At 53.9% G+C, this 19,141-nt stretch overlaps 3 protein-coding genes across 4 annotated transcripts in view; all 3 read left to right on the top strand.

The window, feature by feature from the left end:
* Positions 1 to 1,918, top strand: APOC4 (apolipoprotein C4). Its single transcript, XM_068528286.1, has 3 exons — positions 1 to 238; positions 1,337 to 1,478; positions 1,713 to 1,918. Exons 1-3 carry the CDS (start codon positions 1 to 3, stop codon positions 1,870 to 1,872), a joined length of 540 nt encoding a protein of 179 aa, XP_068384387.1. The 3' UTR covers positions 1,873 to 1,918.
* A 170-nt stretch (positions 1,919 to 2,088) lies between these two features.
* APOC2 (apolipoprotein C2) lies at positions 2,089 to 3,918 on the top strand. Of its 2 annotated transcripts, none has more exons than XM_068527686.1 (4): positions 2,089 to 2,539; positions 2,968 to 3,043; positions 3,217 to 3,376; positions 3,695 to 3,918. In XM_068527686.1, the coding sequence occupies exons 1-4, from the start codon at positions 2,372 to 2,374 to the stop codon at positions 3,783 to 3,785; spliced, it is 495 nt and encodes a 164-aa protein (XP_068383787.1). In that variant the 5' UTR covers positions 2,089 to 2,371; the 3' UTR covers positions 3,786 to 3,918. The 2 variants fall into 2 exon arrangements, with proteins under 2 accessions (XP_068383787.1, XP_068383788.1); XM_068527687.1 differs by having other exon boundaries at positions 2,507 to 2,539; positions 2,976 to 3,043.
* A 4,420-nt stretch (positions 3,919 to 8,338) lies between these two features.
* CLPTM1 (CLPTM1 regulator of GABA type A receptor forward trafficking) overlaps positions 8,339 to 19,141 on the top strand; it is a 29,494-nt gene continuing 18,691 nt past the window's right edge. The window contains exons 1-2 of the mRNA XM_068527625.1: positions 8,339 to 8,426; positions 13,884 to 13,996. Of these exons, the coding sequence (XP_068383726.1) occupies positions 8,355 to 8,426; positions 13,884 to 13,996 (185 nt within the window). The 5' untranslated portion in view covers positions 8,339 to 8,354. The remainder of the gene's footprint in view (positions 8,427 to 13,883; positions 13,997 to 19,141) is intronic.

Raw genomic sequence — 19,141 nt, forward strand, 5'->3', positions numbered from 1 at the left:
ATGGCCTTGGATCATCACTGTCACCTGGGCCCCTCTCTCTCTGAAGTCCCTGCCAAGGGGCGTGGGGAGGCGGCCAGGGCAGGGCTCTGCTCAGCGCAGCCTCCCCCTCCCCCAGCTCAGAGAGCTGAGCACAGAGGGACAGAGGGACAGAGGCCCCCAGAAATGTTGTTCTCTGGATGCAGGTTCCGGGCCCTGTCCTCCCTCTGCTTCTGCGTCCTGGTCCTGGCCTGCGTCGTAGGTGAGGAGGAGTGGGTGGGCGGGTGTGGGGACCCCGATGCAGCATGGGGTGTGAGTGTGACCGGCTGTGAGGCGTGCAGACGTGCGTGCATGTCTGGGAGTATGTGTCAGGGGCGGCCGTGTGTGAACAGTGTACATGGGGTTGGTACAGATGACAGTGATCATGAATATGCATTTGTGCGTGTGTCAGCAGACGAGTATGCAGTCATGGTAAACGTGTAAGTCTGTGAACATGCATTTATATGCTTGTGTGCACGTGTGTGTCTTTAGGGGGTATTTATGCAAAAGATTTGACAGTCTGGGCATGTGGAAGGGTGTCTGTGTGTACTGGTGTGTGAGTATGTCTGGGTTCTGCACATGTATTTAAATTGTGTATATATATATATATATATATATATATATATATGCAGTGCATCCGATGTGCAGGAAACCGGTCCAAGTGCCTTCTACGTGTTAACCCCTAACTCTCACAATAACCCTATAAGCTGGGACCTGTCATTATCACATTCTACAGAAGGGGAAACTGAGTCTTGAAGAGGTTAACTCATCGGCCAAGGGCACACCACAGGTCACATGGGTGCCTCTGTACACGTGTGTACACGTGTACCCGTGTGATGGCTGGTCTCTGTAGGTGAGGCTTTGCCCAGGTGCATGGGTGCTGGACAAACAGGTGTGTGTGATTCCTGGCAGAACCCCTGGCCCACCAGCCCGACACATGGCCTTGCCAACCTCCATCCCCGGGGGCATCCTTCACTGCCTGCGGAGGTTGTTCAGACCGTTTGGGAGTCACAGGAGAACGGAGGGGGCGGCAAGGTCAGGTAGCGAGGGAGGCATCAGGAGAGGGGCAGGGGGCAGAGAGGCGGCGTTACAGACTGAAGGAGGAAACCCCAGGCAGACGCAGGGGTGACGGGGCTCCCGGGCACAGAGGGTGAAAGGAGATGACCGCTGGCTGAAGGGGGGCGAGGGGTTAGAGGGACATAGAAGGCGATGAGAGGCAAGGGGCCACCAGGAGCCACGGTGACGGTGAGCATGGAGGGAAAGGGAGATGGAAGGGTTCTGGGGTCCCAGCCGTCCCAAGTTGCCCTCTGATCCCATCTAGCATGTCAGCAAGAAGGGCCTGGGGGAACCTCGAGCCCCCCGCCAGAGTCGGCCAGTAGTTCCTGGAGCCTGGTTCCGGGCAAGGTGAAGGAGTGGATGGAGTCGCTGGTGACCAGGACAAGAGAGAGTTGGCAGTGGTTCTGGTGCGCGTGCGCAGAACGGGGCTGCGGGCCTGAGTCTGAGGGAGGAGAGGCAGGGCCGGAACTCGTGGGTTCCCAGGGAGCAGGACAGGGCGGGGGCAGGGCTGTGACCCCTGGGTCCCAGAGGGGTATAGAGGGTAAGAGGTGAGAGCAGGGACTCCTGGGTCAGAGGGAGGAAGGGGTCAACGGGGCAGAAGTCTCGGGGGGTAGCTGGGGTCTCCACTGTGATGTCCACAGGGGCCCCAGGGCCTTCCAGGGCTTTGTGAAGACCTACTATGATGACCACCTGAGGGACCTGGGTTCCCACACCCAGGCCTGGCTCCAAAGCTCCAAGGACAGCCTCCTGAACAAGGCCTACAACCTGTGTCCCCAGCTGCTCTGCGGGGACAGCTACTGACATTAAAGTGTTCACAGCCTCCGCAATAAAGGAGTTCTCCTCTGTGGCCCCGTCCCAGTCCCTCCCGGGTGCTGCCAGCGATAACCCCGCCCCATCCGCCCCCCCCCCCGCCCCCCGGAGGTTAAGGAGTAGAGGAAGTGACAACACGAAGTGACACGTGGCAGGGGAGCGACAGTGGGGGTGGGGGCCGGTGGGGGGAGATATGACCCTGCTGCCCCAGTGCTGAGACCCACCACTGCAGGCTTGTGGGCGGCGCGGAAGACTTCAGGCTTCTCAGTTCGGGGTGGAGGGTGAAGGCTGGAGACCAGGCAGGGTTAACAAGACCCCCCCAGCGGCCCCTCCTTCAGCCCTCTGCGTTCACCTCCCACGGGATGGAGACCCCAGGCCTCATGCCTGGCGGGCACCCAGAGCCCCCATCACCTCCACAGCTCCCCACCCAGCCTGTCTCTCTCAGCGGTGAATCTTCAGAGTGGAGGCTCCCTGTGGCTTGACCTCAGGGATGTCACTGCCCTCTCGGCCCACACCCACCCCCCCCAGCAGTTCTGTTGGCCAGGACTTTGGCCTAGGCGTTGAGGTCGGGGTGGTGGCTGTGACGGGGTGGATCGCGAGACCTATAAAGCCTTTCTCTGCCTGTTTGGAGCTGGTGAGGACAGCCTGCCAGAGTCCGGTAAGAGAGGGACATGGCGGGTGGGGGACAGCAGGAGGTGGCCAAGATCGTTAAAGCAGAAACTGCCAGAGTCAAGATATTAGATTCCAGTGATAGAACCATGGAATTTAGAGTATTCCCTGCCAGTCCAGTGGTTAGGACTCGGCGCTTTCACTTCTGCAGCCGGGTTTCAATTCCTGGTCGGGGAACTAAGATCCTGCAAGAGCACAGGGCTGCCAAAAAAAAAAAAAAAAAAAAAAAATTACAATGTTACAATCAGCAATCTGGGGTAGCATCATAGAATGTTAGGAAGTGAGGCCCAAGTCAAGCCATTAGGGGTTTGACTCAGGTGGGGGGAGAGGGGGAGGGGGTTCCCAGGCTGGTATCCCTGAGCGCAGGGGACCCTAGGATTAGACACCTCCCGTGGCCCCGTCCCACACCCTCCTCAGCGTTCCAGGTCTCCTGACACCATGGGCACCCGATACTTCCTGGCTCTGTTTCTCATCTTCCTGGTGTTGGGATTCGGTGAGTGTGGTCAGTAGGAGAGGAGGGGCTATGAGGAGGGGGATGAGCCCCAAGCATCTTCCCAGCCCAATTCTTGTCTGACCCTGCCCCTGCCCACTCCTCTCCTTCCCCGCCTCATTTCCCCCCCCCTGCTGCAGGCCCCTCAGCTCCCCTAACTCACTCTCCTCCTGCAGAGGTCCAGGGCATCCATGTGCCCCAGGAAGAAGAGACTGCCAGGCCTGCCCTGCTCACCAAGGTGCAGGAATCACTCTTAGGTTATTGGGATGTAGCCAAGGCAGCTGCCCAGAAGCTGTACAAGAAGACATACTTGCCCGCCATGGATGAGAAAATCAGGTATCACCCGCCTCCCACCCCCACCCCAGGAACAGGGACTCCCAGCCCCCAGCCCCTTCTCCCTCAGACTCAGGAGTCCAGGTTCAAACCTGGACCTGGTATCTCAAGGCCCAGATGTCTCAGCTCCCAGCCCCCAGTCCCAGTAGAACCCAGAATTCTGAGATGCCAGCCCTGTCCTACTTAGGGATCCAGGAGTTTGGGTTCTAGCCACATTTTCCCACGGGACACATGATTCTGGGCCCCAGCCCCTCCTCCCTCAGACCCAGGAGTCCCAGCCCCCAGCCCCTCCTCCTCAGCCCTTCTGTCCTTTCTCCCCAGGGACATATACAGCAAAAGCACGGCAGCTATGACCACCTATGCAGGGATTTTTACTGACCAGGTCATTTCTCTGCTGAAGGGAGACCATTAACAGCTGGGCCCCCAAATCTCGGGGGGAGTCCAGACCCCAGCAACCCCTTGGGTCCCCTGATCTATACCCCACCCCCACTGCCTAGCACCTCTCAGCATCCTGCTCCCAACTCTAGCCTGACTTCTTATCAATAAAAAAAAAAAAAAAAAGCCAAGTTTATTCTTTTGGATGTGGTTGCTTTTCTGAGACCTCAAGGGCCAAGATGGAGGAGCTGATGTTGTCCAGCCAACATTTATTGAGCGTCTATTCTATGTATATCGCCCTCACCTGGTCAATGGGAATAAAGAGGTGAATAATAATAATGAATAATCATAACAACAATAATTGGAGACTGACCTTCACCAAGGTCTGGCTTTCCCTTCTTTTTTTTTTTTGGCCACACTATGTGGCATGCGTGCAGGATCTTAGTTCCCTGACCAGGGATCGAACCCGTGCCCCCTGCAGTGGAAGCACAGAGTCTTAACCACTGGACTGCCAGGGAACTCCCGGCTTTCTCATTTGTAAAATGATAAATGGACATAGCTAATCTGCAGTGGACTCTGGCCATGTCCAGGTCCTGGGCTGACACTTTGAATATGCCATCGCAGTGAGGTGTCCAGTGGCCCTGGGGTAGAGGGGAGAGCGGTGCCCATGAGTCATTGCTGAGCGTGGCAAGGCAGCGCCCAGGTTGGCTGGGACCCGAGAGGACAGAACTGTAAACGCTGTGCCAGTTCCTATACGTTTGTCCCACATGTATTTATTGAGACACAACCAGGTGCTGGAGACACAGCAGGGAAAAGACAGACAGTCCTGCCCTCACGTGGCCCCCGCAAAAATGTACTGATTGGGTCCTGACCCAGTTTCACACGTTTTTTGTTTGTTTGTTTTAATTAATTTACTTTTGCCTGCGTTGGGTCTTCGTTGTGCGCGGGCTTTCTCTAGTTGTGGTGAGCGGGGGCTACTCTTCACTGCGGAGCACAGGCTCTAGGTGTGCAGGCTTCAGTAGTTGTGGCACGCAGGCTCAGTAGTTGTGGCTTGTGGGCCCTAGAGCGCAGGCTCAGCAGCTGTGGTGCACGGGCTTAGCTGCTCCGCAGCATGTGGGATCTTCCTGGACCAGGGCTTGAATCCGTGTCCCCTGCATTGGCAGGCGGATTCCCAACCACTGCGCCACCAGGGAAGTCCGTCACATGGTTTTATTGATTACCTTTTTGTGGTATGCTTTTTAGCTGTTCTCTTCTTATTAACAATAGTAATAACACTTCCTGAGCTCCTACTCAGGGCCAGGAGCTCTGGTCTATCCTGAGCCACAAATAGAGAGGCTGAGGGGGTGGAAGGCAGAGGATGGACAAGAGGACCCCATGGAGAAGATAACTTCAGACAGCAACACGGGCAATGAAGAAAAGGAGAGGAAGTGAGGAGTTCAAGGTCTGGGGGCAGCCACCTTGGATTGGGGCGCGGGGAGAGCCCTCTAGAGGACCCAGCTGGGCTGGTCACAGGGCATGCGTTACAATGCAGTGTGGTAAGGACTACTGTTGATGGAAAGTAGGGGGAGGGGAGTACTCTCTTGGCTCCCAGGTCTGAGCCGATGGAAGAGGGTATCTGGGCAGTGGGGGATTACAGGCCAAAAGCACAGGGTGTAAAATAAGAGCAGAGGCCCTGCAGTCTGAGAGAGGACAGTGCTGGGGCACATGGGTAGAGGGGCTAAGGGCCTGGACTCCTGCATCTGGAGGGAGTAGAGAGTGGTTCTGGGCTGCCAAGTCCTATGGGTGGGGCTATTGGCCTCTGAGGATGCAGGGCCTGTATTCTCCTAATAGACTTCGCATTAACTTCCAGCCAGCCTTTTCAGCACTCTTGGGGCAGTTTTCCCAGGTCCTGGGGCTGGGCAGCTGTGAGTCTAGCAGAAAACAGGGGCCTTGGGGAAGGGTTGTGGGAAATGCCCCCAAGTCCCCAGGGCCTGGGAAGAGCTGAGGCTGCCAAGCCCAATGGGCGATGGGGAGGGGGGAACCCTGGAGGAACAATCCCTGCTCTGTCCACTTGTTTCCCACAGACTCAAGCCAAACCAAACCACTGCCCAGGCCAGTTCTGCTTCCAACCAATCCTGGTGTACCTCCCAGACTCCGCCTTCCTTTCTCAGGCTCCCACCCCAGTCCCACTCCCTTCAGGACCCCAGGAGTCCAGGCCCCCAGACTTCTCCTCCCCCAGAACTCAGGACCCCCAATCCATTCTCCTCAAGACCCAGAAGTTCAGGTCCCCAGCCCCCTTAGAACCTGAAATCCCAGCCTCTGGTTGGTGTTGGGCGTCCCCTAGTGGAGCGCAGTGTGGGTCTGGCCTGTGATTCACTTAACAGTTAGTAGGAATGGAAGAATTTACTTGGTCGCTCAGCAGACATGGGGGAGGGCTTTACAAGGGCCCCGTCTGAGGTCACAGTCTAGCTAAGAGCCTCTTGTGTTCCAACAGATCAGGACTCTGCGGTATATGAGAGAGGACGTTGGGGGACCTAGAGCTGAGAGCAGAGATGGGGTAACAATGAAACCGGAGATGAGGCTTCAAAGCCCCTCACCTGCCTGGGCTTTCTGTGGTTCTCTATTTATATGTGTACATGTAATTTTGTACTTTTAAAAAAGAAGCCCACAAAAATCTCAATCTGCCCATCTTCCGGGGGACTTCATCAGTATGTTCATTCCATCCCTAGACTTGAAGACTGGGTGTACAATTTCACAGAATCGTTATTACTATCATTGTTGTCTGTAAGAGAAGGGGACCGGGCAAGAAGTTTTCTTTTTTTTTTTTAATTAATTAATTTATTTATTTGGCTGCGTTGGGTCTTCGTTGCTGTGCGAGGGCTTTCTTCGTTGTGGTGCGCGGGCTTCTCACTGCGGTGGCTTCTCTTGCTGCAGAGCACCGGCTCTAGGTGCGCGGGCTTCAGTAGTTGTAGTTCGCGGGTTCTAGAGCACAGGCTCAGTAGTTGCGGCACGCGGGCTTAGTTGCTCCGCAGCACTTGGGATCTTCCTGGACCAGGGCTCGAGCCTGTGTCCCCTGCACTGGCAGGCGGATTCTTAACCACTGCGCCACCAGGGAACTCCCAAGAAGTTTTCCAAGGTTTCTTCTTGTCCTTTTGTTGGTTCACAGAGGTAATTCATTCACCTTCCCCACTCAAAAGTTTCATCCTTTCACTAGGCAATCGTGCCCTGGGACAGTGCTGGAGACACACCTATCTCTGTCAGTGATGACACAAAGTGGGCAGGGAGGGGGTGGGGAGTCCAGGGATCTAGGACTGGGAGGCGGTGCCCCGCCCAGTCTGGGGGCCAGGGAGGAGGGATAATACTATTGAGCTGAGACCGCGAGGAAAGTGGAGGATTATCAATAGACAGTGAAATGATAAATAAATAATTAAAATATCTCTATGCAAAGCCTGCTCTCCTTTTCAGATAATATGCAAAGTTCATAATAACAGTGCGTGATACTGATCACTTACTAAGCCCCACACTGAGGACCCGGGCCAGGTGCTTTATATTCCTGATTTCACTGGGTCTTCCCAATAACCCGGCGGGGCAAAGGCGGAGAGGAATAGCGGGTACCATTATAATGCCTAGTTTATAAACGAGGAAGGAAATGAAGCCCAAAGAGATAAGTCACTTGTCCGGGATCATTTAGTCGGTCAGTAGCACAACCAGGGTCTGAACCCAGGTCAGACTTCCACCCAACTCATTGGTGAAGGTTTAAAAGCCGCTGAGTCTTCTGTCCTCTCTGGGCCTCTATAATTCCTTCTCCGGGCCAAGGGTCTCTCAACGCGTGTCCAAGCCCGGAGCTGCAGGAAGATAGCTAATGAAAAAGTACGGAGTTCTTAGAGTCCTTGAAGCCGAGTCCGCAGCTGCGAGGTTTACTAGAAAGCGGACCGCGAAGGGAACGCGCATGCGCATTAAACTAGGCGGCGCGAAAACTTAGGGAGGGGCTGACAAGGTCCGATTTGGAAGTGTGGTGGCGTAAGAACACTGAAATAGTAACTAAATGCACAGAACTATAACCTAGGGAGACTTGTCGGAGGAAAGGGCTGCGTTAGGAAGAGGGGTCTGAAAGCGAGGCCACCGACCAAAGACCCTGCCCTCTAGAATCTTGGGTGCGGAGGCCAGGAAGGTTCCTTTAACGCAGGAGGGGCGTGGTTCAAGTGGAGCGCCTCGAAGCGTTACGGTGGCCGGGAAAGCTCAAGAACTTGGAACTTAAAGAATAGGCGGGGCAAAGTGGACAGGATGACCCAGGAGGCTCATATAACTGGAAAAAACGGGTTATTCGTGGGGGCAAAAAGAACGGAGGCTGTGGGAAGCGTACATGTTGGCCAAGAAAGCCCTGGGAGTTCGGGGCATGCAGTGTGTCTACTAGGTGAAAACAAACAGGCTGCGACGGGACGGAGAGTACGGTGGCCTGCTTGGTCCTTTCATAGACTGAAGCGGCTCCTGAGAGGCGTGGCTGAGGCGCTCTTGCGGGTTACGGTGGCCGGCAGGTCGGGCAAAGCGTGAAATCTCGCGCGATCGCGCTGGAGCCGTCGGGGACGGGGCGGGGCTGGCGGCGGGGGCGGGGACCCGGAGCGGGAAGATGGCGGCCGCGCAGGAGGCGGACGGGTCCGGCAGCGCCGTAGTGGCGGCCGGGGGAGGCAGCTCCGGTCAGGTACGGAGGCCGAGAGGGGCCTGAGGGGCTCTTCCCCACCCGGGGGGCCTCCCACGGGGCGTGTCCTGCCTCTTTTCACGGAATCCTGTGCATTGGGGGCTCCTTGCCCATAGGGACCTTGAATACCGGGCCCAGGTGGGGCCGGGCAGCCCGGGAGGCTGGACAGTGAGGGGAGCGGGGCCCTGTTGCGCGCCGGGTCCCCTGCATGCTCGCGCCGGGCGGCCACCAGGCTCGTTGCTCGAGCTGAGGACACAGTGGCGCGGAGGGGCGCAGACTTGTACCCAGGCGCCCTGGGTTCTCGACTCCGCGATTCCAGGCTCCAGGACAGTTCCTAGAATGGGCTGACGTTCACGGGGTGCTCTAGGTGTGGGCAATGATTGATTAATTGGGAGTTTTCTAACTCTGGGGAAGTCAGGTAATCATCGTGGAAAAGGGCACGCGCTGTGGAGGCTGACAGACCCATTGTATAGTCAGGAATCCAAGGAACAGACAAAGGCGCTTACAGAAGGTCACCCAGGTTAGATCTGGGATCCATTCCCTGTAGAACTTACCAGCCATTGCTGAAGCAAGGTGGTCGGGACTGAGATGGGTTTATTTTCAGCATAAACTAGTCCTATGCGGGAATTCGTCCTGGTACTGATAACTTCTGACCCATTGCCACTTGAACTAAACTGAGGCTGCAGAACATACTAGTTCAGGCAGCCACCCTTCAGATGTTTAGGGAATCGATGGAGTGACAGCGAGGTGCTGTCGACCCACCCACTGGGATGTCACTGAAACGTGGGAGGCAGCACAGGAGAGAAGAGTGCAGGTTGGGAGGGGAAAACGAAGCTGAAGCTGACTGTCTGTGACCTTGGAAAGTTCCTTTCCCCCTTCATTTCTCCAGTGGTAAATGGAGGGATTGGACAGGAGGGCCAGCCCTGTGATGGGCCATGAAGATGGCTCCAGCGATGTCCCTTCATCAGTGGAGTGAGAGAGAAGACTGGTGTGTAAACAAAGAATTTGTTTATGGTGACAAAAAGTCCGTGTCAGAAACTGAGGGAGCCCAGAGGAGGAGCAAATAATATCACCTGGGGAGGACACTAGGGTGAGATTTGTGTGACAGAGCCAGCATCCCTGGTCTGGATCTTTTCAGCATCTTCAACCAGGGCCTGGCCCTGGGGGCAGCCCTAGGAAATGTTTGTCTCTATCTTTAGGGGCTTCCCAGTCTCGCTGAAAGAAGGTCTTTCCCCCTCTGCGTTTCTGTTGATTATTGGGCGGGGGGTGATCAGGGAGACTAGGGCTCAGGGTGCCCTGATTGCCCTGAGCTTACAGAGGACCCCTTCCCCCCAGGATCTCCTCTTGTCCCACTTCTGCTTAAAATCTTTCAAGACTTATTCCTTTGCTTTCAGGATTAAGTACAAATTCTTTGGTAGATCAAGGCTTTGCGTGATCTGCCCTTTTTCCTCAGACTAGGCTAGGATTTCTCAACCTCAGCACTACTGACATTTGGGGTTGGATAATTCTTCGTGGTAGGGGGCCGTCCTGTGCATTGTAGGATGTTTAGCAGCGTCCCTGGCCATGCTAGATATCAGTAGCACACACATCCTTCCCCAGTTGTGACAACTAAAAGTGTCTCCAGATGTTGCTAAATGTCCCCTGGGGGGCAGAATTGTCCCTGCTTGAGTCACTGGACAAGACGAGCATCAGCCACTGTGAAGCTCTTGTATTTCCAGGAGTGCGCCTCGCGCTCTCTCTTCACCTCGTAGCCTTTGCACATGTTTCTCTTTACCTGCCTGATCCTTATTAGTCCTGTACGTCTCAGGTGTCCTCTCCCCTAGGAAGCCTCTCGGACCCTCTCAGACTGGGTCAGGGCTCCAGCAGTCCCTGGGCTCCTCTGTCCCAGCCCTGCCCACTCTGGGTTGTCACTGTCTGTCTCCTGCAGTGGACTGGGCGCCCCTGGAGGGCAGAGCAGTAACTGTCTTGGTCACCACTGTGTGCGCAGCGCTTCCCAGCTCAGGACCAGGCACAGAGCAAGCCCTCAGCGTTTGCGGAATGAATGGGTCTTGAGGCAGAGGCTGGGCTGAGGTGGAATTCCCATGGTGGATCCAGGCAGTCAGGATGCCCTGACTTCCTCCCGGCCCCGGCCCAGTCTCGTGGCCTCAGCTGCTTCCTGGGCCCCTTAGCGGGTGTTCCGGGGATTGTGTGTGAGAGTGGGCTCATGGGTGCAAGAGCAGGAACTGCTTCTCAGTCACTGCTGTGTCCACAGCCACCGCGGCCCTCTCCTGGCTCATGCGCAGACCCTCAGCAGTCTCCTGCTCCAGCCAGCCTGCTCCTGCTTCAGGCAGGGACTCAGACAGCAGGCCCGCAGCTCTGGTAATCACTGCTTCAGCTAACGTGGGCTGAGTCCCCACTACGTGCTAGTGCCCATGCTGATGCTGGGACACGGCTATGGACAAAACAGAGGCCCTGCCCTCTTGGAGCCCATGTATTTGTTGAGGGCTGGGAGTGGGCTGTGGGGTGGGGTTGAGACAGGGGCAGTGAACAAGGTAAACAAGAAAAATATACAGCAGCTTGGATGGTGCTAAGTGCCATGGGCAGAGCTAAAGCTGGGGAGGAGCATAGGAAGTGAGGGGTGGCTAGGAGGTTGCCATTTAAATACAGTGGTCTGGGAAGGGCTTTCTGAGGAGGTGACATTTGAACAAAGACCTAAAGGAGATGAGGGAGGGAGTCACCCATATGGTGGGGGAAAGCGTTTCAGGTAAAGAGAACAGCCAGTGCAAAGGCCCTGAGGTGGAACAGGTGTGATGAGGGAGTGGCAGGGAGGCTGATGTGGCTGGAACTGGTGACTGAGGGGAGAGGGGTGAGAGCAGATGGGCACAGAGGATCATGCCAGGCCTCAGAGGCCATGGTGACAACTTTGCCTGTACTCTGAGGGAAGTGGAGCCACAGGAGAGTTACCTTTTTATTGAAGTGTAATTTAGATACCGTAACATTCACCTGTTGTCAGTGTAGAGTTCAGTGGCTTTCAGTACATTTATGCAGTTGTGCAGTACGGTCACCCCCACCGTGTGGTCTGAGAACACTCCTGTCCCTGCAAAACACTCCCTTGTTCCTTTTTGCACTTTCTCTGCCCCCAGCAGTGTCCCTTTTTATTGCTCAGTAGTATTCCATCGTGCAGATCCATCACCGGTCCTTCATCGAAAGACTTTTGGGTTGTTTCTGGCTTTACAAGTAACACTGCTATGAACATTTGCGTATAAGCTTTTGTGTGGACGCAGAGTTCTCGTTTCTCGGAGGCAGAGACCTCGGAGTGGGATTGCTGGTTCGGATGGCAAGGGTACATTTAGCTTTTTAAGTATCTGCGTATTTTTCAAAGCAGCAGCTCCATTTCTCCCACCAGCAGTGTACAGCTCTTTCAGTTCCTCCACATCCTCGCCAGCACTTGTGATTGTCCATCGTTTTGATTACGGGCATCCTGGTGAAGTGGCACCTTTGCATTTGGCTTTCCTTTGCATTTCCCTGGGAGGGTTTCCAGCCAGCTTGTCAACCATCACAGGTAAGAGAACAGACCTGGGAGCCAGCCAGACATGGGTTCAAATCCTCTCCCGGCTTCAAGCTTCCTTTTCTTGATCCAGAATCAGCTCAGACCTGCTGCAGACCCTTGCTTGGCCCCCCCCCAGTGCTCCCAGGAGCGAGGCCAGCCCTGAACAAGGGGGCCCCATGCCTATTCGACCTCGCCCGCCCCTCGGCCAAACCTTTGCCTGCACCTTTTCTCTCCCTTAGACACCCTTCACCCAAATGTCAAAGACAGCTCCTTGGGAGGCCTCCCTAACCACCCGGTCACCCCCTCTGCTTGTTTCCCCTGGAACACCTTCCTGTTTACCTTTGTTAATTATCCTGTTTACTGTTCTGCTGGTGCCTTTCCCTCTAGACCCTGAGCTCTGGGAGGGCAGACCCCAGAGCTGTGTGCCCACCACCGATCCTGCTGCCCAGCACTGGGCCTGGCGCACAGTAGGTACTCGGGAATTACTTTTATCGACACACAAAGGAAATCTTCTCTGCCCTAAACGTACTGGTATGATCACACCCTGGCCCTTGGGTCAGAGAGGTGAAGAGCCAGAGAGGGAAGTGACACACCCAAGATCTCACAGCCAGGAACCACGGGACCGGTCCGCAGCCCAGGTCTGTCGGACCCCAGAGCCCCACCTTTTACCACAGTGCTCTTCTGCACTTGGGAGATGAAATGGAAGAGCTCTTGCTGGTGAAGGGGACAGGAAGTGACAAGTGACGCCTTTAACAAATGCTGGCCTCAGCTTCGTGGCAGCCTCATCTGGCTTTGGGAGCCTCTGTCCCTACTCTCGGGGGCATTTGAAGCCGACAGAAGACGTTGCAGAGGAGCGGGCTTGGGGCAGGAGTCGGGGGACTGGGGAGGCCCAGGAATGGGTGGATTGGTGGCCTGAGTGTTCAGGGCAAGCCCTTCAGGGAGCATTTGTTGATTCCCCGGGTGTTTATTGAGCCCCTGCTCTCTGCCAGCCCTGGGCTGGGCAATGCTCCCACCTAACAGCCATCATGACAGTCCTGGTCCTGTCTCTTAAAAGCTGGTGGGTGAGGGGACAGCTGGCGGGAGGGAAGAGGGCAGGACAGGGGAGCCAGCAGGTGCAAAGAGAGGGGCAGGAAGAATTTCCCCATCTCGGGCCCTTCCAACCTGACATCCTGAAATTCTCTGCTTCTGAGCTTCTGTTTCCGAATGAAGATTGTTTCTTTGGGAAGCCCTGCCTGACTCCCTGGCCTGCCCACACTCCTGTCATCGTGCTGCCATCATCCTTCCTGAGTGACCCAGACAAGTGGCTTAGGCTCCCTGAGCCCCCGTTTGCTCGGCTGCCAAATGGCGGTGTTCCTAGTTCTGGCCTCACGGGGTGGTCTGAGCTGTGTGCATCTCACACACCTCTGTGTGGCTCGTGGTAGTGTGGCTCACGCTCTGATGGTGTTTTTCTGCGTCTGTCTCACCTGCTAGATCCAGAGCCCCTGGAGGGATGGGCCCCCCACAGGGCTGGCCACAGAGGAGGCGTCAAGAATTGTTTGCCCACGGAAGGACCTTTCAGATAAACCGAAGCCTTGCAGAATCTGACACCTGCTGCCTAACCCCTTCTACATTGTCCCCAGTAGCCACCTCCTTGCATCCTGGGCTCCAGCCCCGGGGAGCATTGGCCCATCCTCGGAGTCAGACTGTCTCTCTCACCTTCTTGTCTGCACCTGCTGCTTCCCTCATTGCCTCCTCTGCGCCAGCCAACTGGTTATGATTTAGGGCTCAGCTCCGACGTCTCCTCCTCCAGGACCCCTCCCCGACCCCCAGGATGGGCCAGGCGCCCTCTCTGTGCTCAGCCCTTACTGGGCCTTGGCACATGGTGGTGCCTACGACAGCCTTGGCGCCTCAGGATGCATCCTACCTCCTCACCCTGGCCTCTGTCCCTGCAGGTGACTAGCAATGGCAGCATCGGGAGGGACCCGCCGGCGGAGACCCAGCCCCAGAACCCACCACCCCAGCCAGCACCCAACGCGTGGCAGGTCATCAAAGGCGTGCTGTTCAGGTGAGCAGATGTAGCTTTTTTTAATTTATTTTTGGCTGCGTTGGGTCTTCATTGCTGCGCGTGGGCTTTCTCTGGTTGCGGTGAGCGGGGGCTGCCCTTCCTTGCGGTGCGTGGGCTTCTCATTGCGGTGGCTTCTCTTGTTGCAGAGCACGGGCTCTAGGGCGCGGGCTCAGTAGTTGTGGCACACGGGCTTAGTTGCTCCGCGGCATGTGGGATCTTCCCGGACCAGGGCTCGAACCCGTGTCCCCTGCATTGGCAGGCGGATTCTTAAGCACTGAGCCACCAGGGAAGTCCCCAGATGTAGCTTTGGTTTTGTTCATTGAAAAAAGTTCAAGTAAGAAAAACAAAGAGGAAGGGAGGGAATTCTCTGGCAGTCCAGTGGTTAGGACTCCGTGCTTCAACTGCAGGGGGCACGGGTTCGATCCCTAGTCGGGGAACTAAGATCCCGCAAGCCATGTGGCGCAGCCAAACAAACAAACAAATTTTTTAAAAAAAGAGGAAAGGAAAGAATCACTGAGGATTACCATCATTACTGTACTGCTGGAGATCCTTTTTACTTTCTCATAATTCTGGGGGCTGGAAGTCTGAGATTAAGGTGTCAGGATGTCTGGTTTCCTCTGAGGCCTCTCTCCTTGGCTTGTAGCTGGCCGTCTTCCTGTCTTCACATGGTCTTTCTTCTGTGTTGTCTGTGTCCTAATCGCCCCTTCCTATATGGGCAGCAGTCAGACTGGATTAGGGCCCACCCTAAATAATGACCTCACTTAGCCTTAGTCACCTCTTTAAAAGCCCTATCTGCACATGCAGTCACTGAGATACTGAGGGTTAGAACTGCAACACATGAATTTGGAGGGGGGCGGGACACAATTCAGCCACAACATCTGCATTACATAAAATTTAGCATTTTAACTATCTTTAAGTGCACCACTCAGTGGCATTAAGTATATTGACATTGTTGTGCAACCGTCAAACCATCCATCTCCAGAACTTCTTCATCTTCCCCAAACTGAAACTCTGTACCCATGAAACACTAACTCCTCGATTCTCCCTCCTCCCCCCAGCCCCTGGCCACCACCATTCTGCCTTCCGTTTCTGTGAATTTGACTGCTCTGGGTACCTCCTGTAAGTGAAGTCATACAGGCTGTGCCTTTGAGACTGGCTGGTGGTGATCCTTTTACGCGTGGATGCATATGACTGTTTCCAGGCACCGGGAGCACAGGGCCTGCCTTCTGGAAGCCTGGCCTCTGAGTGAGGCCCTGGGGAGCTGCTGGGAGGGCGCAGGGGGATCTCTCTGGGACTAGGTTTCTTCATCCGTGGAGCCCCTCCTTTCTCTTCACCATGCCACTCCCTCCCCTCCCCCCACCTCCGTGTCCAATAAGGACTTAGAATTTTCTTATGTATCAGTTTCTTCTTTTCATGCTTCAAGCAGCTAGGAATAAAGATTATTTTTATCTTTCCCTTCATTTTTACATAAGAGGTAGCCTATTTTACACAGTTCTACACCTTGGTTTATTTTCATTAACACTATATGTTAGAAATCTTTCCACATCAGTACATAAGGGAGCTTTCTTCAGATAGACGTTTTTAATACAACCACAGTGCAGGCTAATTTCCGTCCTTAGGACCAGGCGCCACCAAGAATCAGTCCCAGTGCGTGCTGGAAGACCGTCTCCATCTGGAGTTCTTAGATGGGATTCAAGGTTTGTTTTCAGGGGCCTGTGAACTCTCTGAAGCATCAAGCAGATTGCATGAGAATGGCCTTTTTTGAGAGTAGAGGGTAGAGCCCATGGTTTTCAGCACATCCTCCAACTGTACCAGTGGTTACCTGGAGTGGGGGCGGGGTGGGAGGGAGAGTTGTCGTATGTCTTTTCATACACTTAAATTTTCCCCGTGAATGTAGAATGCCTACTTGGGGTGGGAGGGAGGATACGAAGTTGAAAAGCATTAGGTGAGGGCCAGCCCTGGTGTCCTAGGTCAGGGCTTCCTGGTCTGGGATGCGGGGGTGGAGGGCCCACGGTGAGCAGATGTTCTTCACGAAACTGGGGGTCTAGAATCCTACAGAAAGTCCGGTCCAGTCGGCCTTGTCTCCTCTACACACGGAGACCCAGGAGCCCGCAGTGCGTGGGCCCCCTGCAGGCCACACGCTAAGCCGGGGCAGAGCTGCCTGTGGGTGTCCTTGCTCGCACACTCTCCCTTGGCATATTTACTAAAATGGGAGCCTCCCTTGGAAATGGAGGTGTCCCCAGGAATCGCCAGTTCCAGACCTTCCCCAGCCGTGTGCATCAGGGACCTCCTGGGGCGGTGGGAGGCAGCAGATAGCTCAGCTGGGCCGTGGCCCCTGAGACCCCGGACCCCAGGGCTCCATGGCTTGTACAGGCAGAGGCAAGTCCCTGTGCCTGATGCTGCCCTTTGGCGTGGTTTGGGGCTCAGCAGGAAGGCACCCACTCACGCTAGAATTCTCTTGTAGTGTTTTTCCATTCTGAAGTTTTTTGTATGCCTTTTTCCTATGAGGAAAATAACAAGAATAGCTAACACTTCTAAAACACTTACTGTATGTACCAGGCTCCATTCTAGATGATGTATGTGTGTGTGTGTATATCAATGCATTTAATGCTTGTAGACAACCCTACAAGGTAAGAAGTGTTGTTATCCTTATTTTTTTTCTTTCATTTATTTATTTTTGGCTGCTTTGGTTCTTTGTTGCTGTGTGTGGCTTTCTCTAGTTGCGGCGAGCGGGGACTACTCTTCGTTGCGGTGCGCGGGCTTCTCATGGCTGTGGTTTCTCTTGTTGTGGAGTGCAGGCTCCAGATGCGCGGGCTTCAGTAGTTGTGACACATGGGCTCAGTAGTTGTGGCTCACGGGCTCTAGAGCACGGGCTCAGTAGTTATGGCACACGGGCTTAGTTGCTCCGCGGCCTGTGAGATCTTCCCAGACCAGGGCTCGAACCCGTGTCCCCTGCATTTGCCAGGCGGATTCTTAGCCACTGCGGCACCAGGGAAGCCCTGTTATCCCTATTTTAACTGTTGAGGAAATGGAGGCCTAGAGAGGTTAAGAGTCTTGCCTGAGGTCACCCAGTCGGGAAGTAGGAGAGCTGGGCCTCAGATCCAGATATTGCAACTTAGAGGCTGAGCACTTAACTTCTCTGCTATACAGTTGATCCTTGAACAACATGGGGATGGGAGGGGGGCCGACCCTGTGTATCCACGTATCACTTACAGTTGGCCCTCTGTACTAACGATTCCTCCATATCTTTGGTTGGTTCCACATCCACAGATTCAACCATCCATGGATCGTGTAGTACTGTAGTATTTACTGTTGAAAAAGATTCGTATAAGTGGACCCACGCACTTCAAATCTTTGTTCTTCAAGGGTCAACTGTATTGCTTTTCACACCTGCAATCAATAAGTACTTGTCTCATTTAATAATTACAGAGCTGCATGTATCTGAGAGACCCGAATTAACACAATAGAAGTTTCCCTCTCTCATGTACTATTCTGGACCTAGGCAGACCAGGATTCTGCGGTCTTCTGCATCCCAGATTCCTTCCTGCTCTTTGTTCCACCATTGCTAGGTTTTGCCCTTTATCCTCATGGCCTAATATGGGTGCTGAGGATGAGACCATCACGTCCACATTCCAGGAGGGAAGAAGAAATAAAGGAGGGATGCTCTTTCTCTTTAAGACACTTCCCCAAAGTCCAGTAAACACACTGCTTTTACATTTTATTGGCCAGAACTTCACCATGTGTCCACACCTGGCTGTAAGGCTGGATTTTGTAGTCTTTATTCCAGGTAACCAAGGGATCCAGTTAAAATTTAAGAGTCTTCTTTCTGAGTGAAAAGGGAAAGATGAATATTGGGAAACAACTAGCAGTCTGCTACAGTTTTATTGTGGGGCTTTTTTTTTTTTTTTTAAGTTTATTTATTTATTTATTTTTGGCTGTGTTGGGTCTTTGTTGCTGTGCGCAGGCTTTCTCTAGTTGCAGCGAGTGGGGGCTACTCTGTTGCGGTGCGCGGGCTTCTCATTGCGGTGGCTTCTCTTGTTGCGGAGCACGGGCTCTAGGCACACAAGCTTCAGTAGTTGTGGCTCGCGGGCTCTAGAGCACAGGCTCAGTAGTTGTGGCGCACGGGCTTAGTTGCTCGGCAGCATGTGGGATCTTCCCAGGCCAGGGCTCGAACCCGTGTCCCCTGCATTGGCAGGTGGATTCTTAACCACTGCGCCACCAGGGAAGTCCGGGGCTTTTATTTTTGTTCATTAAAAAGTATTCAAAAAGAAAAGCATAAAGAAGAAAATAAAAAATCACCTGAAGGTAACCATCATTCATCATTACTGTATTGGTGGTGATCCTTTCCCATGTTGATTCATGTGCATGCTGCTTTTATTGCTCATAATTTTTTTTAAAATAGTATTGTGTTTTGAGGCATTTTGGTTTTTTTTGCTTACCCCTAGGCCTTCCTTATTCCCCCAAACCAAGGGAATCCATTTTAAAGTCTGATGTGTATTTTATACCTTTCTCTACTTTTATGTTGACGTAAAGGTGCATTACAAATTGTTGGGTTTTTTTTTTTTAATTATTGTGGCAAAATATGTATAACAAAATCTACCATTTTTTAAAAAAATTATTTATTTATTTATTTATTTATGGCCGTGTTGGGTCTTCGTTTCTGTGCGAGGGCTTTCTCCAGTTGCGGCGAGCGGGGACCACTCTTCATCGCGGTGCGCGGTCCTCTCACTATCGCGGCCTCTCTTGTTGCAGAGCACAGGCTCCAGACGCTCAGGCTCAGCAGTTGTGGCGCACGGGCTTAGTTGCTCCGCGGCATGTGGGATCTTCCCAGACCAGGACTCGAACCCGTGTCCCCTGCATTGGCAGGCGGATTCTTAACCACTGCGCCACCAGGGAAGCCCCAAAATCTACCATTTTAACCATGTTTAAGTGTATAATTCTGTGGCATTAAGTACATCCACATTAGTGTGCAGCCATCACTGCCATCCATCTCCAGAACTTTTTCATCTTCCTCAACTGAAACTGTCCCCATTAAACACTAACTCCCACTTCTCTTTCCCGGCAGCCCAGGTTTTTGCTTTTGTTTTAACCTAGTATGTTACACAAAAATGGATGGCTACTCTGTGCACTTTCCTTCATCTTCCT

The sequence above is a fragment of the Eschrichtius robustus genome, chromosome 19 (assembly GCF_028021215.1).
Source record: "Eschrichtius robustus isolate mEscRob2 chromosome 19, mEscRob2.pri, whole genome shotgun sequence".
Classification (NCBI taxonomy): Eukaryota; Metazoa; Chordata; class Mammalia; order Artiodactyla; family Eschrichtiidae; genus Eschrichtius; species Eschrichtius robustus.

Coding starts and splice junctions, on each gene's coding strand:
- APOC2 (XM_068527686.1), top strand. CDS start 2,372: ATGTCACTGCCCTCTCGGCCCACACCCACCCCCCCCAGCAGTTCTGTT. Junction 2,540..2,967: donor GGACAGCCTGCCAGAGTCCG/GTAAGAGAGGGA, acceptor CACCCTCCTCAG/CGTTCCAGGTCTCCTGACAC. Junction 3,377..3,694: donor GCCATGGATGAGAAAATCAG/GTATCACCCGCC, acceptor CTTTCTCCCCAG/GGACATATACAGCAAAAGCA.
- APOC4 (XM_068528286.1), top strand. CDS start 1: ATGGCCTTGGATCATCACTGTCACCTGGGCCCCTCTCTCTCTGAAGTC. Junction 239..1,336: donor GGTCCTGGCCTGCGTCGTAG/GTGAGGAGGAGT, acceptor GATCCCATCTAG/CATGTCAGCAAGAAGGGCCT. Junction 1,479..1,712: donor GAGAGTTGGCAGTGGTTCTG/GTGCGCGTGCGC, acceptor TGATGTCCACAG/GGGCCCCAGGGCCTTCCAGG.